The 18,012-nt window shown below is 40.2% G+C and overlaps 1 protein-coding gene across 1 annotated transcript in view; it reads left to right on the forward strand.

Annotated features, from left to right (window-relative positions):
* Positions 1 to 18,012, forward strand: part of LRMDA (leucine rich melanocyte differentiation associated) — a 1,099,488-nt gene that overhangs the window by 859,767 nt on the left and 221,709 nt on the right. Inside the window, exon 6 of the mRNA XM_021673845.2 lies at positions 11,589 to 11,673. Within this exon, the coding sequence (XP_021529520.1) occupies positions 11,589 to 11,673 (85 nt within the window). The remainder of the gene's footprint in view (positions 1 to 11,588; positions 11,674 to 18,012) is intronic.

Genomic DNA, 18,012 nt, shown 5'->3' on the forward strand with positions numbered 1-18,012 from the left:
TCTTTTAAGCCAAAATAAATCAAGCCTTTAGGACTACCATGACATAATATTATTTCTAAGACAGTCCTACAAACCCAGTTGAGATATGCCATGTGTAGCATTCTCATCTGGGTTAGATGAGACCATCTAAATATTGTTAGACCATTGCAATAATGTAATGAATTGATGGGTGAATTTGGATTACAGTGGGGCTAAGGCTCACACCAGAAGGAATCTCAGTAGTGCTTTTCAGCTTGACAAGTGAGAAGCAAAGTTAATTCATATAATGAATATTTAATTATGAAGTATGGGCATGTCTCTGTCATGGCTACTCTGAAGGGTAGAAAAAGCCATACAACATTAGCCTTACCTCTCAAGAAACCTAAAGTCTAGTTGAAGAGATAAAATGTTAAACAAAATAGGAGTGAAGTAAGAATAAATAATAGCTAACATCCGTGAACAGTGGCTAAGATGGTTGTCTCTGACTTTATTTAACATTAACCTTTATTGTGAAGGGAGTCAGCTTGTAATTGTCAAGACAGTGGCAACTGGAGGCAGGCTGCCTGGGTTTGTGTCCCAGCTCTGCCAAGTAGTAGTTACTTAAGAACCTAAGTGAGAGCTTGGTCAAGGGACTTAATTTCTCTGGTCCTCAGCTTCGTCATCTGTAAAACAGAGCATAACTCCTTCATGAAACTTGTGAAGTTTGAATAAATGAATACGTGGAAAGTGTTTAACACAGTTCCAGACACAAAGTAAGCACCAATAAGTGTTAGCAATTTTAACTCTCTTTATCATGATTGTGACTATTATTACCATTATCACTTTTACTCAAAATGTGGCTTAAAGAGTTTAAATAAATTGCCCAAGATGGATCCTGGCTCTAAATCTTGTCAATAAGGCATCAAAGCACAGAAAACAGAGAGGAAAACAGTATACAAATTGTGAATAAGTCAAAACAGAATCCTTGAAACTTAGTTTTTTTTCCTTATTGTTCTTTCCATTCCTAGACTATAAAATAGCCCTTTTCTTCATAGGCTGAAACATACTTTAGAAGCTACTTGAAAAGTGCTCTATATAGTGGTATATACATAAGTTCTTAACGGCCAAGTCTCTGGGGGAAAAATGTGTGTGTGTGTGTGTGTGTGTGTGTGTGTGTGTGTGTGTGTGTGTATACACACATATATGATTTATTGTATTTGTTACATAAACATTGTATAGAACACAAAAATAAATAAAAATTGAACATAGAAACTCTTTATAAAAAATTCCATACAATCACTTAATTGTCACAGATAATTTCAATGATTTTAGCCAAACTCTTGTATCTTGTATCAATTGATGAACAAGTATAGTTCCAACTGGGATGCTGGTTGATATTTCTTTATCTTACTGAGTATGTCAGAACTTTACTCACTCATTTGTTAATGACATAAGCAACTACTTTGCTGAACTGGATGATACTTTTTGAATATTGGAAGAATATTTTTTTCAATTTTTTGTGCTATCGACAGTGCCTGGCAACACCCAACAAAGCAGCTTCTCAAAGAATTAAGAAAAGATGATTAAATGAGAAGGAATATACTAATAGCATGGGTACTTTTTATAAAGGTAGAACATCCTGTCTATAAGTAAGCAATTATATTTAGCCAAAGAAGTATGGAGCACAAGTTTAACATTTTGCTACCATTAGGCTGCAACACGTTTTTTTTGTCGTTTTTAAGAGATGGAATTTTGCCCTGTTGCCCATGGCCAGACTCCAACTCCTGGACTCAAGTGATCTGTCCGCCTTTGCCTCCCAAATTGCTAGGATTACAGTTGTGGGCCATCGTGCCTGGTCACACAACATCTTTTTAGGTTCTATCTGCAACGTTAACGTTTTCTCTATCACTTTAAGTTTAGCAAATCAGCATATCAATAAATTGCACTCTAACTTGTAGCATTTGCCAGTTTCTGCTGCAAATACTCCCACAGTGGCCAATGTCCAGCTACAAAGTGCCATCACCGAAAAGTTGGAAAGTAATCGCACATCATTATAGAGTGTTTTTATCATATAAATACAGTGGACTCAATTTCCAGAGCATAAATAACGGTAAAATTTTGTAAAACAATTAGGAAGTGGGGAGTCAGGTTAAATATTACCTTTGCTTTTAAGGTAATTTATTCCATTTTAAATATGTGTAATTTTAAATAATACCTGTGTTTAACAACTGACCAAAGTTCCCCAAACCTTAATAATTAGTTCTTGTAAGCCAGTACAGGTTCACACTAGCACGCTACTGGTTATTTGAATCCAAAAGGCCAAAGGGATCTGAAACACTAATTTGTCTACATTGCACAGCTAATTCTTTCATGGATTATTAAATAAGCTGATAGTTTTATTTACTTAGCAGGCCAAAGAACATGTTGCATATTAACATGAATTGATTCATATCCCACTACCAATATATTACCTAATTTTGTATGTGCACTAAATGAGCCTAGGCGGGGTTGGTAGGAGCTGGGAACAGACAAGAGCCCTACCCCCTACCCCCTACCCAGTTGGCGGGGTGGGAGCCCGCGCTCCTGGATGCAGCTGCAGCCTCCCAGCTGCGCGCTGGACCCCTGGCATCCCTGTATTCTCATGAGCCTGGGAAGTCCCGGCTCCCTGCGGGCTCAGAAGTTCTATCTCCTGCTCCTGGCGCCTGCTCCAGTGCAGAGCAAAGTTGTGGCCAACCCTGGGTGCTATCGTGACCCAGCTGGGTTTGCATGCACTCAGGGCGGCACTGACACCCAGCCCCCTGCTGCCTTGGCCCTTTCTAGACTTTGGGCGCCAATGAGCATAGGAGGCAGCCCAGGGGATGCTGAAGGCAGCTCCGTGTAGGCCTGCAGGTGCTCCTTGACATGAACAGCCTGGGCAACGTGGATGGCATGTTGATGGCAGAAGGCAGACAGGTTCCTGGGTGGATAGGGGTGGGTTCTCAGTGAAACCCCACCTTCAAGCCAGGGATGGCCCGAAGCCCCCGGGGTGGGCTGTCAGTTCCAGGTGGAGAGTATACCTGGAGTGAGAATTTATGGTGCTTTTTCCAGCCTGCCTACGGCCGCCCATAAACCAATCCCCACTCACTTTCCCCCCTTTTGAGCCCATAAACAGCCGCCAAACTCTACGACCTGCCTGCAGAAAGGAGCTACACACTATGGGTCTCCTCTTCGCGAGAGCTGGACGCTCCTCGGGATGACCTGCCTGCAGAAAGGGGCTACCCACTTTGGGTCTTCGGAGAGCTGTCGTGTTGCTCAGTGAAGCTCCTCTTTGCGTTGTTCATGCTCATTGTCCATGTGCCCCATTCTTCTGGATGCGGGGCAAGAACCCAGGATCCGCCAAATGGTGGGACTAAAAGAGCTGTAATGCAGAGTTGAAACACGCCTCCCCACATGCCACATTGCAGGTGATGATAAGGAGAGAAGAGCTGTGGCCCTTCAGCAAGCACAGACCTAGGGGCTCTCGGACCTGTGTCGCTCTCTTTAGGGCTCTGTGGTTCCTGGCGTCTCCTAAGCTTCCAGGCACCACAGCATTCCCTGGTGCCCACAGTGGAAGCCAATTGCAGTACGCCCTGTCCAGCTGCAGCCCCGCTTGGAGCCGGTGCCTGTACCGGCACTTGGAGCTGCCTGCCCCACAGCAGCCAGCACACCGGGCCGTGGGCGGGGCTGAACCCCTCGCTCGCTCACACACCACTCACCACTCCATGCCTGGCTCACCCTTGGCAGATGTGGGATCTGGGCCGGTAGTGCCAGCCGAGCGCATCCTGCTGGGCCAAGTGGGTGGAAGGAACCCAGCGAGCCTGAGTGAAACTGAGGCAAAGGTGCCACCAGCCACAGAGGGTTCTGACTGGAAAAGTGACACCCTAAGGATCCGGAGACACTTGCATTATAAGGCTATTAAGAGGGTTAAATCAAACAATGCTTATAAAATGCCTGCATATAATTCTCAAGAAATGTACACACATTCACATTATGTGGAGGTTATAACACATTACATTCTGCTTATGATTATGTCTGATTTGTGTCCTATGTTTGAACATAGGACACAAATGAAATCCTCAGCAAGAATTAATTAGCAAACTATGCTCCATCATTCTTGTTTGGATAAAGAAAATTGTTTATTTACAGATAGGATGTTCTCCCCTTATTACAATTACCTATTAGTAAAATTAGTAAATTTACTAATGCTGTTAGTAAATTTCTTTTCATCTGATAATCTTTTCTCAATACTTTGAGAAGTTACTTTGTTAGGTGCTGTAAGGCATTCACTGCCAAATTAGGACTGGCCTCTAAAATCTTTAAGTTTACAGTTCTCCGACAGGGACAAGTGCCCAGTAGACATTGAAGCAGGGGAGAACAGAGTAATGGCCAGGAGGAGAGCATCATGAAAACCTGAGGATGCCGGCGCAGAGAGAGTGTGGGGCTAGGGAAACAGTAATGGCCAGGAGGAGAGCATCATGAAAACCTGAGGATGCCGGTGCAGAGAGAGTGTGGGCTAGGGAAACAGTAATGGCCAGGAGGAGAGCATCATGAAAACCTGAGGATGCCGGCGCAGAGAGAGTGTGGGGCTAGGGAAACAGTGATGGCCAGGAGGAGAGCATCATGAAAACCTGAGGATGCTGGCGCAGAGAGAGTGTGGGCTAGGGAAACAGTCTGGGCTTTAGGAGTCAGCCTGACTTGGTTTCTGATCTTACTCTGGAGTTTAGAACTGGACAGTCTTGGACATATTACTGATTTTTTCTAAGTCTCAGTTTTTTTATTTTTCAGATGAGAGGAGTATAGGACATATTTCATACATTGGATAAGCATTAGCATTTACCATATAGTCAAGAAATATTAAATCCTGTCTTACACTTTTATCTCCTTTCTTTTTGATCTCCTTCTTTTTCCTCAACTCCAATTTTTCCTCCCTTCTCTTTTTCCATTTCTCCTCAATCTCTGATAGGACAGATTGAAAAATATCTGAGGGACTAGTCATTATTTCATATCAGCCAGTGTATATGAGTAGTATTTTAATTTGTAAATATTATAAATTATAAGAAGTAACTGTATGTTAAATAAAGTTTACAACTCCAAGCATCCTTGATCACATTGCTAGCAAAAATTTATTTATTTTTGAGATGGAGTCTCTCTGTCACCCAGGCTGGAGTGCAATGGCGTGATCTTGGCTCACTCCAACCTCTGCCTCCTAGGTTCAAACAATTCTCCTGTCTCAGCCTCCCGAGTAGCTGGGATTACTAAAATACAAAAATTAGCTAGGTGCCCGCCACCACAACTGGCTAATTTTTGTATTTTTAGTAGAGATGAGGTTTCACCATATTAGGTGGTTCTCACACTCCTGACCTCAGGTGATCCGCCCGCCTCGGTCTCCCAAAGTGCTGGGATTACAGGCATGAGTCACTGTGCCCGGCCCAAAAATCTTTTGATCTTTACTTAGTAACTTCTACCTATTCCAAATTTTATATCGTTAAAAACTACAACCTATATACTATTTTAATGTTTATTGTGTTCACTTAACATTATGCAATAAGTATCTTTGCATATTTCTCCTTTGTACTTAGAGTTATATTAGGTTATCAAAAAAATATGATCTTTTCATAATGTCCAATATTTAGATGGTTTTATTTTTTCTTTTGTTATATAAGTGTCTGCTAAAAATATTTTGGAACCACTGCTCTAGATGATTTGTAAGATCTGTAACAACTCTTACATTCTGTGAGTGGATTAGTTATGTAAGAGCCCACAAAATGCCCAAGCCACAGCCCTTCCTTTCTTTTTTCCTTTCCTAGTTCTCCTCCTCCCTCTGGCCTTTTGCTTTCCCTTCCCTGCCTTTCATAAATATTTGTGAACTACTACTCTTGGCCAGATGCCACTGTAGGCCCTGGCAGAACTGGGTCCCCTGTAGATCAGATAGAAACAAATGGGAAGCTCCAGACCATTGCCTTCAGAATGCTTTCCTGTTCCAGAGAGGCTTTTGACCCAGTCCTCTTCTCCTCACCTGCTTCTGCTATGACCAGCTTCTCACTTGAATTACCCTTCACCTCTCACTCAGCTTCATCCTCAGCATTTGCCCAGACTCTGACCTTTTCTCCATTGGGATCTTTTCTTGGTCTCTTGGTTCCAGACTCACCCTCATCCCTACTTTGTGTTTTGTTTCCTCTCATTTTCTTGGCTGCTGACTCTAGACAGGATATGGCTGTTCCTGCTTTCAAACCTGTTATTCAGACTTAATCTGTGTGTCAGTGACACCTTCTCTCCAGCTTTCTAGCTTTACTGAAAGGCATGGTACCTTAATCTGCGAGAGGGCTGGGAAGCTTCAGCCTTCTAGCTGGTTCTTTAGATTCTCTAACTTAATCCTTCAGAAGATGGCAAGTCTTTACTTTCTGATTCTGGCAACTTGGCCCACACTTTCATGTTGAATTATAATCATGGTATGTAGTTTTATCTTTGACTTTAAAATGTTTTGCTCATTCAATCATCATGTGTTGACTTCCTCCTGTATATCTGGCAGTATGTTGGGCACAGGGTTGATCATATAATTAATTTCAGAAATTTAATAAAGTTAATCCCCAAAGCTCTCTGTTATTATGAATGAGAAATGAGTAAGTATGTAACTTCTGTTACAGGTGTTTAGCTGTCATAATCAAGGTCAGAGACAACATTCTGTGTTGATGCAGAATATAGGATTGTGAGGGACACGCCGAGTTGGTGGTTCTTCATAACCAGTATTAATCATAGTATGATTTTTTTTTTATGAGCCAGGAATGCAACCAATGTTCTCTTTTTATTTTTCTTGTTATTCTCAGCAAAGGGCCTGGCATATAGTAGGTGGTTATTAAATACTTGATAACTAAATGAGTGATGCTTTTTCTTATGAGAGAAAATAAATGTTTTTAGAAGAGTCAGCTTTATGCCATGGTTTCAGGGAATGAATTGTGATGAAAAGTGAAGATTGCTTTTGCTTGAAAGAGGCTGACATATTTCCCAGGCCTGGGATCACTTTCTGTGGTGTATGATTTAAGGGTGAGCGAGCATGCCAGAGTGCTCCACTTGAGCTGAGTGATGGGGAATGAGTTGTGGAGCTGTGGTCTTAGATGGTATTTTGTGAAAAATAGTGGGAGATTTATGGCTATTAAACAACTTCGTAGCTGCCCCCTTCTTGTTTCGAAGTCTGCCAAATCTCTCCTCCTGTGGTCTGTATCATGTTCTTTCAGTGCATCCGTGACATTCAGAAATATCCACCAGACTGCAGTTTTTCATTGAATGCACCCATTGGAAAGGGGCTTGAATTTTACACATTTATCAGTTTCTGTAATCACCAAGTGAAACTCTCACTTTGCAAGTCTGTTGCAGAATACACTGTGCGTGCGTTGAATCTTTTCCAAGGAGGTTGCCAAAGTTCCACCTACCTTCCTTCCATTGTGGAAATTGCAGAGTGCAGTATATTAGTGGCTATTACCTTTATTGATGTGGGTTTTAAAAATTATTAGTAACTCTTTGATTGTGAGCAGGAGAAGAATCAAGTAACCTTGAGAACGCTTTGATGTATCTTCAGCAGAAGGACTTGTAAGGTCAGAATGAGTATTTCAAGACTTGGGGGGAAGGGGATATATATTTACCATCATCTGCTTTTATCTATTCTAGAGCTCACTCTCAGTAGCTCTAGAAGCAACAGAAATGGGATAGTTCATTATAAAAAACCAATCAGAGATGGCGTTAATCCATGTTGTATAAGTACTAGAGAATTGTTAGAGGAAATTTTCTCTCATTATGGGTTCATGTCAATATAGGACTGCATGGATTAGAAAAGAAATGGGGCATTTTGGTGTTTAAAAAAAAATTTCTAGCTTAGGTCTGAGAAGTTTCAAAAATGTAGAAAAGTTTAAAAATTAATGAACACATGCAGAGATCATCCAGAATTTGTGGTTGCTAATATTTTGACATTTGTTTTAAGTCTTCTTTAAATGAAAGAAAGAACATCATATGTAAAGCTGAAGTTCTCTTCTCACTATATCCCACCAGCCCCAGACCTATTACACTGCCCTTTGGCTGGAGCAACTGTTTTATTGAATTTAGTGTATATTTTTTTTATAATCTTTAGATGTTTCTATACATACATGAGATCAATATATTTTATATTTCCATAAATATTATGTTTATCATTTTGCAACTTGCATTTTCACTCTGTATTACATTTTTAGACCTATTCAAAGTGGGATATAGAAATCAGGTTTGTTTCTCTTAAATACTGACTATTATTATTCTATCTTATTGATATACAACATTTTATTTTCCTCATCGGTAGACATTTGAGTTAATTCCAATTTCTTCTAAATAATGCTGCAATAAACAGTTTTATGTCTCAACTTGCAGACCTATGTAAGATTTTCCATAGTTACATATTTTAAGTGAAATTGCTGCACTAATTTTCAATTTTATTAGATATTGCTAAATGACGATTCAAAGTAGTCGAACCAGTGTACCTTCCCACTAGCAAGGAATGAGATGATAACATCTTTTTCCTTTGTTCTCACTAGTACTTGCTATTGTGAGACTTAAAAGTTTGCCAGTATGATGAGTGGAAAAGTCGTATCTTGTTTTAACTTGTATTGCCCTCCGTCCTAGGAAATTTCAGCAACTTCTCTTATGTTTATTGACTGTCCAGGTTTTCTTGTCTTTGAATTTCCAGACATTTCCTTTGTCTGTTTTTCTATTATATTTTCTATTTATTGAAATACATTCTTTTTTATTTTGGATACTAATTATTTATTGTAGATGTGCAAATATTTCCTAACAGGAGAATTTAAAAATTAAAATGTAAAACTCTAATTCCTTGCCATAGGCATTTAGAAAATATAGCAAGGGCCAGGTGCAGTGGCTCATGCTTGTAATCCCAATACTTTTGGAGGCTGAGGCAGGTGGATCACCTGAGATCAGGAGTTCGAGACCAGCCTCGGCAACATGATAAAACCCCATTTCTACTAAAAATGCAAAAATTAGCTGGATGTGGTGGCACGTGCCTGTAATCCCAGCTACTCGGGAGGCTGAGGCATGAGAATTGCTTGAATAGGGAGGCAGAGGTTGCAGTGAGTTGAGATTGTGCCTCTGCACTCCAGCCTGGGCACAGAGTGAGATTCTGTCTCAACAGCAACAACAACAAATTTGCCAAGGATTCAAAATTGGAGAGTATTTATAGTCCTGAAGATTCAGATTTACTCAAATTTGCTTATTCTCATTTTAGGTATATCTTTTAATCCAGGTAAAAGAAAATATTATTTAAATTTTCCATTACTGCATACTCAATATACAATAGGTATATTGCCTTAGTTTCAAGGTGAGTTCTTTATTCTTTGGCAGATAGAGTACAAATTTAAGACATTTTCCTGTCCACTTATTTCATATGATAATTGTGTCTTTCTGAATCATGTTTCTAATCCTAAGGTTTAGAGAACCAGTGTGAACATCACTGTTGACAGGATCACATGGACTTCATTTTGAGAAAAGCCACGTCAAAGAGCTGGTAGTTGGAACCCTGATTTGTAGTTGTTTTCCTAGACATCCAGCCATAGAAGTACCATCAAAATGCATAGTTTGCAAAATCATTCTTTCCTGGATTATTTTTCATGATGTGAGTTTATCAACGGACACTGAGCAGGAAAGTAATTAAGTGCTGGTCATAGAATGATGACTGTAAAACAACAGAAGCCACACCGTTTTTGCCCTACCTGCAATACAAAACACAACCAAATATCTCTTTTACGCTTGGCTACAGGATTCTAATGTGTAGCACAGTCAGAGGTGTTTCCTGAAAGGTAGGATTTGTTCCAGTAATTGTAGGAAAAAGCTGTTATCAAATTGTCAGCAGCCCAAATCGAGATTAAAAGTTCTAAGAAATATCACAACACAACAAACTAAAACGCATATTGATTTTTTTTTTTTTTTTTTTTTTTTTGGCAATGAGTTGGAGCAGACATATTGACAACTGTGGCTTCCCATGGAGGAAGTATGGTAGATCTAGGGAGGATGACCCCTGTACCCTCACCCCATATGTCCTGCCTCAAGCATTAAATAGATGCCATATTTAGGACACTGTCGTCATGTTTCATTCATTATATAGAAATTACAGGAGACCTTGAATACCCAATAGAGAGATACTTGGTGACTGTACTATTTGATTTTTTAAATCTAATTTTGGACTCCACATTCTTGCAATGTGCTAAAAAGTAGAAAAGTCTTACCTACTTCAAAACATGTTTTTCTTGGTGGCCAAACTTTCATTTTTCTGGATCCAATAGCCTTGGATTCAAATTTGAACACCATATATTTGCCTTGGAGCTGGAGTGAAGCAACGCTACCTGAAAACTGTTTCTACCTAGGGACGGAACTTCTGATTTTGCTCCAGTCACCCTCTTGCTATAAGTCTCCACTGAAAGCCGCTTAGTCAAACGTCGCAAATGTCAGAAATGAAATTTAAAGGGTTTTTCTAGCAAGTAGGTCTAATCTCCTACTTAGTTTTGATTCCTATAATATAGGTAATCTCTTTGGAGAAAAGGCTTGCTTTTAGGAGGGCAAATATATCCCATAGAATGTATTTCCTGCTCCGGAAAGAAAAATGTAGCATTAATGAAATTTACTTTTTCATGAAGCTTGGAAATATTGTAAGCTTCAGATTCTGATCCTAGCAGATGTTCTTGTTGGGATATTAAAAAAAAAAAAAGCTGCATTTGATTTGGAAATGTTATTTAAGAGTTGCCTCTTGCTACTAGCAACCACACTGTGAATGTGGCATACTGGCCATTGGTTCTGAGTGATAGCTGACCCCAAGCTGAAATACTTTCTTCTGGCTTAATTCACAAGCATGTTGGGTTCTGAAGAGTGAGCCTTAACAGCCTGTGCCACCTCAGACACAGTTCTATAGTTAAAGAGTGGTCTGCAGACAGTGAAAAAGTATCGTCTTAGCTGTATCTTATGTTATTTTCTTTTAGGCCTTGGAGTGACAAATTTGTTGATAACTGCTACATCCCAAATCCAAATTTCAGACGTATTTCTCATTGCTGTTGTTAAACTGAGCCAGATTCCCCATTGCACAGCGCAAGACAATTTATATCCTTTCCTATGCTGACTTCATTCTGCCCAGTCTTTCATGCCACTGGGCTCATAGAGGTCAGCCCTGGTTTTCCCCATTTATCCTGGGGGCAGAGCTTAGCTTCTTCACTAGTTAACATAGAAATCTGCCCAGATCCAGCATTTACTTTGTGGGAATCGCTGGGTAAAGGCCTGATAGAAATCTAGATCTCTAACTTTTCCTGTCTTCCGCCTCTCTCTTTTTCTTCCTCTTCCTCCTTTCATTTCAGCACATAAACAAACTTCCCTCTTTTCTCAGAGCTATTCCACATCTACTGAGGCCCCTCAAAGCTTTGGATCTTACCCAACACTTACCAGAATATTATCTCAACAAAAACAACTCTTGCTTCCTAAGAAGTATCTTGGTGAATAATAATTTCTCCAAGCTCAGATCCCAAGGAGACAGGTCTGGTAAATGAGGGGTTTGGTGTGTGGTGTTGCTTCATGTTGACTTTGCTTTTGTCACACAGGTTTCCAGTGAGGACATTGCCAGCTCCCCTGAGCGCCACTACACGCCCTTGCCTTCTGCTTCCAGGGAACTCACCAGTCACCGAGGTTGGAACTCAGCTTTTTATTGCTCTCAGTGGGTGCAGGGAGGGACACTTGGCTGTGCAGAGCTCTGGCTCATTACTGCTGCCTCGGCACTTTAGAAAGAACACAGTGCTTTTTAAGTCCTTGATGAGAAAACCATACCTGTCACACGTAGTGATTTTTAACCCGTATTAAACAGAATTTAGTGGCATTCTACCCGGGAGGCAAATAAATCTATGGTATAATATAATTTTATAATTTTTTTTCTTTAAAGAGATTATGGTACTTTGAAATTACCAAGGAGATGTTAACTTTAGTATTAGTGATAGGGAGAAATAGGGAAACTCACTAACATTTGTAAAAGTATCATTGTTTGAGAATATAACAATTGACATATATAATTTCAAAATGAGTGAACTCTACATTATTACTAAAAGGAATCCCAATTTCCCTGGCAACATTGAGAGAATCCATGTGCAGTTTTTGTTGAATTCTCTTGTTCTCAAAACATGAATTTGGTTTACTCAGTTTTTCCAAAGCCTTGAATGTCTGCTGCCATCTCTAGAGTCTTCAGCTTCAAAAGCAGACAGTACACTGACATGAAATATCACTTGAAAATGTCTTATCCCTAAGCTGGCTGTTAGAAATATTGTTTCCCCAAGAAGGAAATTCCACTTACACATGTAAAGGGGAAACTGAACAGGGACTATCCCAGCAGCACTGCAGGATGTGCAGGTGGAAGAACAGGCTGTGGAGATGCTAAGAAAGCAGTGAATCTGACCCTCCGAGTCACCATCTGGGCTCTGGGCAAATGGGACACTTGTATTCAGCAGGAAAAGAACAAGAGAGTAGTGCAGGATTTCCGGTGTCTGTGGCTTGGACCTGTGTTGCCTGTTTGGTGTCTGGGCATCAATAGAACTTTTCTACATTTAAATATGCCTTAGTTAATTTTGTGGAAAAAAAATCAATTTTGCTCAAAGTCAGGGAAATAAGCAGCTGCCAACCTGCTATGTTTTAGGGGCATAAACAGGTCTCTTTCACTGAGTGTCCTTTTGAAGGTCTTGAGCATATATCCCTTTGGAGACTGTTTATGGGGAATTTCCCTAAAATAACACCACATCTAGATGGAACAACAAATTAACCCTTAAATGAGCATCATATCATCATGTGTTTATTTATTTGTATTTGAATAGGGGTTTCTTGTATTTGAATAAGGGTAATTTTACTTTATAGTCTATTGAATAAGTTTCATAGAAACCAAAGTCTCAGAAACATCACAGCCACTTGTAAAGTTTATCTGGCCATGAAATTGAGATTTCACAATGGGGAGATATGATCAGATAAATGATAATCATTAGGAATAGGGCAAATATCATCTGTCATTTTTAACAGTAATATAAGGAACCTGAGACTTGAAGAAAGGAAGTATAAAGCAATATAGTTTTAAACTATTTGGAATAACAATTGGAATATGGAAAAATGCCTAAAATAGTTAGAGTTCACATAAGTGCTATTGGATGACATCAAGGCCTAACATCCATGAGAGAAATGTAAAAACGTTATTTAAAGGGAGCCAACAACAGATGTCTCAGTTTTACTGAAGAAAATCCCTACACGTTTGACACATTGGTTGCCCAATCAGTGCTGATGTGGTTGTTGAGAAAAGCAAGTCTACATCATAAAATGATGTTCTTTGGGCTGATGGCCATAAGGAGACCAATAAAGAGAGGACCAAAGAAGTTCATCAAAGCTGGATTATTGTTGGACTGATGTACGTAGGAGTAAGGTGAGACTCATATATTTGAGCTTGGCATAAACCAATTTGGCTTGAACCAACTTGGCTGTCTCCAAATGGGAAAGCCATTATTTTTTGGCACTAAAATGAAACCACTTAAGACTATCTCATTTTAAAAAAAATATTTAAGGTAATTATTTCAAGTTTCTGATCATATAAATCATGAAACTATTTGTCATTTGTTAATGCCTTCATGCCAACAACTTGCAAACATTTATGTACAAGAGGGCCTTTCACAGTGTGAGGACAAGTCACCTCAATTCTTTTCCAACAAAAATCCTCCATGATGTCTGAAACTTTTGTCTATAAAATCCTCACTGGAAGTTCTATTTGCAAATAATTTTTTATTCATCCAGTTCCCAATCTCTTTTCCTTCCGCACCAACAACTACAAAACTGACGGGCAGTAGTTCATGTGCAAATTGCTATTTTTCTGGACATGCCATTTTCCCTTTACTTGTCCTTTTATGTAACTTCCAATGTCGAGTATGATAGGCCCAAGATTCATGTCCTAGAAACTGTAGATTCAAATGCAAGGAAAGTCTGGGCTTAGAATAGTGATCAGGAGACCTGGGACTCAATTTCTCCATCTGTAACTTGTAGATAATCCACACGTCACAGGAATTAGTAACATGCAGTACTTTGCTTCTTGCATGAAGCTTTTAATGATCTGAGTTAGGCTGATTTTCTTCTTTTTATAGGTATTAATGATATTTGTTTCTATCTTCTTAGAGCAATTGTTCATATTCTACTTTGTATGATAGAGGTCAGGTTATGTGTGCCTTAAACTCCTCACAAATGAATACTCCCTGAGAGGCAGCAGTAAGTCCAGTTCATCATCTTTTTGTTTTTCTTTTTTGAGACAGTCTCATCCTGTCACTCAGGTTGGAGTGCAATGATGCAATCTCGGCTCACTGCAACCTCTGCCTTCTGGGTTCAAGTGATTCTCCTGCCTCAGCCTCCCAAGTACCTGGGACTACAGGCATGCACCACCATGCCCAGCTAATTTTTGTATTTTTTTAGTAGAGGCGGGGTTTCACCATGTTGGCCAGGATGGTCTCAATCTCTTGAACTCGTGATCCGCCCACCTCAGCTTCCCAAAGTGCTGGGATTACAGGTGTGAGCCACCACGCCCAGCCTCATCTTCTTTTTGACATCACTGACTCTGTTCTTCAGGTATCAGCTTAAATATCATAACTCCAAAGGAAACACCTCTGATCCCCCTACACTGTTATATTAGGCCAGTGTTCCCTGTTCAGGGACTATCTTCCTAGATAGGCCATAAGCTGTTGTGAAGAGTGGATGAGATTACATATGTTCACCATTTTATCTGCAATGCCTGGCACAGGGCCTCCTACCTAAATGAAGCTCCGTATATATTTTTCAGTAAAAGCTGAGTAATAGAAACCCAGGGGAAGGTTGAGTAACTTACCTCTGCAAGGTAACTTGATTGCAGGCGAGAAAGAAGACCCTGCTTCCTTTAGGGGTGTATATACTAAAGGCAAAGGTCTAGCTGTGTGGACCTCAGAACTCAATTCTGTTGCTTTCATAAACCCAGACCATCAGGGATGGATGTCACATGTGTTGATTCATTGCCAGAGAGCATTTAGTCACAAAGCTTAACTTCTAAATAGTTGATTATTTTAATGTTTCAAGCACTGGTGGTTTGATGGTAAGGAAGGGAATAGGATCAATTGAAGTAACTGATGGAATTATTTTACTAGAACAGAAACTCTCAAGGAAGGGGGTCAGACTCTCAGTAAAATATGGATTGTGGTACACACATGGATTTAGAATGGTCCACCTGAATTCTCTCTGAGAACACTGCCCTGGGTTGGAGCATATCTTTGGAATGAGGAGGACATGGAATGTGTCAGTAACCTCAGTTGTTCCCTAGTGGCAATCTACATATTGTGTCCTTGGCGGTGTTCATGTTATGAGAAGCGCTAAAATATTTGTTGGAGAAATGTCTCTTTAAATATGTTATGAGTACAGGACGTGCCCCAGCATGCCAGATATTGCCATTCTTCATCTGGTAGCTGTTAGAAGAAGAATTCACATCTGTAGAGGACATTGTGTCTTTTGAGGAAAACATTTCTATTTAGAATGTAAACTATATCATCCTCAGGACAACCCTGTAAAGTGGGGAGGGCAAATATTATTCCCATTACACAGAGGGAGACATCAAGAATTGCTGGGGACAATGGAGCAACTCAACAACAGGCAAGGGAAACAAAATCAAAGCCCTGTGCCCTAATTCTCAAGTCACCCCTGACCTTCATCCTTCATCCCGTGTGTATGAAGCACGTGTAGGTAGAACTAACTGTGGCCTTGAGCTGGAAGGAAGAGGAGAAAAAGTAGAGGGAGAGACATGGCCTGGAAATGTTCACCACTAGGATGAGTTTCCAAAGCCTGTGCTAAGGCTGCCAGGAGCTACAGCATCCTACTTGCCTGCTTCTGTCAAAAGAATTGTTATTACTCCCGCCCTGCCATTCTTTATTTTTAAATTACAGAACAATAAAATCAGGAGCAGAGAAAGTCTGAAAACAAAAAGGGAGAATGCACCATGTCAGTCTGGATTCAGACAGGGAAAATCGAAGGCACTCGGTGTGTTCCAATTATGAAGAGTTTTATTGGAAGGAATTAGAGGTGGTGCCGCCACCCAGAATCTCAACCTCAGCTCTGAGCTGGTGTTTCTCAGGAGCTTGCTGGAAAGTTCTGTAGATCACAGGAACACCTGGGTGTCTTTCACTGACTTTCTCTATCTGAAGCACCTGTGCGGGGATTCTCATGCTCACCTGGAGACTGTTTCAGTCATTGTGGTTATCCATGCATTACCCTGCTCCTCCTCCTCCCTAGATTTCCAAATCATACTGCAGCACTTCTCTGTGGCCAACTCTAACCTAGGCTGACTCACGGAAGGGGATTCTGGGCTATACAGTTTTTAGTTCTCCCTCTGATCTACAGAGAAAACCTTAGAAGAAAGCAATGGTGGCAATGTTAAAACAGATAATCCCCCACATCTACCATAACCCTGCCTCGCCAATAGCTGTCATGTGGAGGATCCCATTTCAACTTGTCTGCATACACATTTTGTGAGATAATTGCAAGCCTAGTGAATGTCCCCGAATTATTTATTTCCTGATGCTTATACTATAGTCTTGAAGATGTGCCATAGTTAGCTTGCCATGTTAAACATTGGTCTTGAAATGTATAAAAGAAAGAAAGAAAAAAAGAAGAAGAGGAAATTTGCTGTGAAACTTGCTTAGAGATGATAACCTCTCTACTTTGACTATTGTTGGCAATCTTGTCGTTAATTTTATTGACACAGTTGTTAGGTACTCATCTTCCTCTCCAACAAGGGGCTTGGTCTATTTGTGTTTGAAATTGATTGCTGGGACTGTCACAAAGTAATTTATGCAGCAACTTATCATAATTAGTTATCGTTTGCAGTTTCCTTAATGTGAGTTGCATTTTATGCTTAGCGATTGATTTTTCTGTATATCTCCATGAAGCAGCTCAATGTGTGCCATCCAAAAAAGAAAAAAAAAAAACGGAAAGAAAAACTGTGGGTTTTTCTTTATTATTTAAAACATTTTTAGCCTGAGATATCATAAAATACATTTCAACAGAAGCCATAAATACAGAGTGTTTTGCTTCAACTCATTAAATCAGCCAAAGCCAAAGTGAATAAAAGGAAATTTAAAAGTCTGTATGTGAAGAGGTAGCAGTGTAGGCAAAGATGTCTGGGATGGAGAGATGTTGGCTAGAAAAACTTCTTGCCAACAAGCATAATGCTTTTGGGAGGGTTCAAAGGGAAGTTACTTGATGACTAAACTATTGCTCACAATTTGTTTTCAGCTTATAGGATTTGGAGGTGCAGGGGCAGAATGATGAGATACCTTTCCTCATCCATTATAAGGGTCACAGCCTATAACAAAAGACAGGTTAACAAGAGAAAAGGATAAGAAATTGAAGTTTTCTGAGATGGGGGGGGCCTTCAGAAATGAAGGCTGAAAGACCCAGGGAAAACTGTTTTTATGCTTATGTTGATGAAGAATGGACAGCTGTGTAGAAACATGATTAGGCAAAGGGTATGATCTAATGGTAATAGATTGAGGAGGAACCCAGCAAGGGCCTGTCTGTTCACATTCTTCTTGGTCTCTATATGTAGCATTCCTTCTTCTGGTTATAGAACAGAACCCTCTGGATCAATTGACGTAACTGATGGAATTATTTTATAATTCTGGTTATAGAACAGAATCCTCTGGATCAATTGAAGTAACTGATGGAAGATCCCTCTGGAATGAGGATCTTCACAGGAGAAGAGAGAGTGTGACCTTTCTAGGTTTTATGGCTGGCTTTAGGGGACAGGATTCTAGTTTCAATGACCTGACTTAGGGAAGAGGAATTCTGGTTTCTATAACTGACTTCAGGGGAGAGACAGAGGGATGGGGCAGGGGATAAGAGAAGGCCAGAGAGACCTTGCCTCTCAGGCCCTTCCAGTGTCTTTTGTTTCAAATCACTCAACGCCAAGGTGCCACAATTTGGGGTATTGTGTTCTGAGCC

The sequence above is a fragment of the Aotus nancymaae genome, unplaced genomic scaffold (genome assembly GCF_030222135.1).
Source record: "Aotus nancymaae isolate 86718 unplaced genomic scaffold, 86718_ANA_hifiasm-v0.15.2.pri h1tg000010l, whole genome shotgun sequence".
In the NCBI taxonomy this organism is placed as follows: domain Eukaryota; kingdom Metazoa; phylum Chordata; class Mammalia; order Primates; family Aotidae; genus Aotus; species Aotus nancymaae.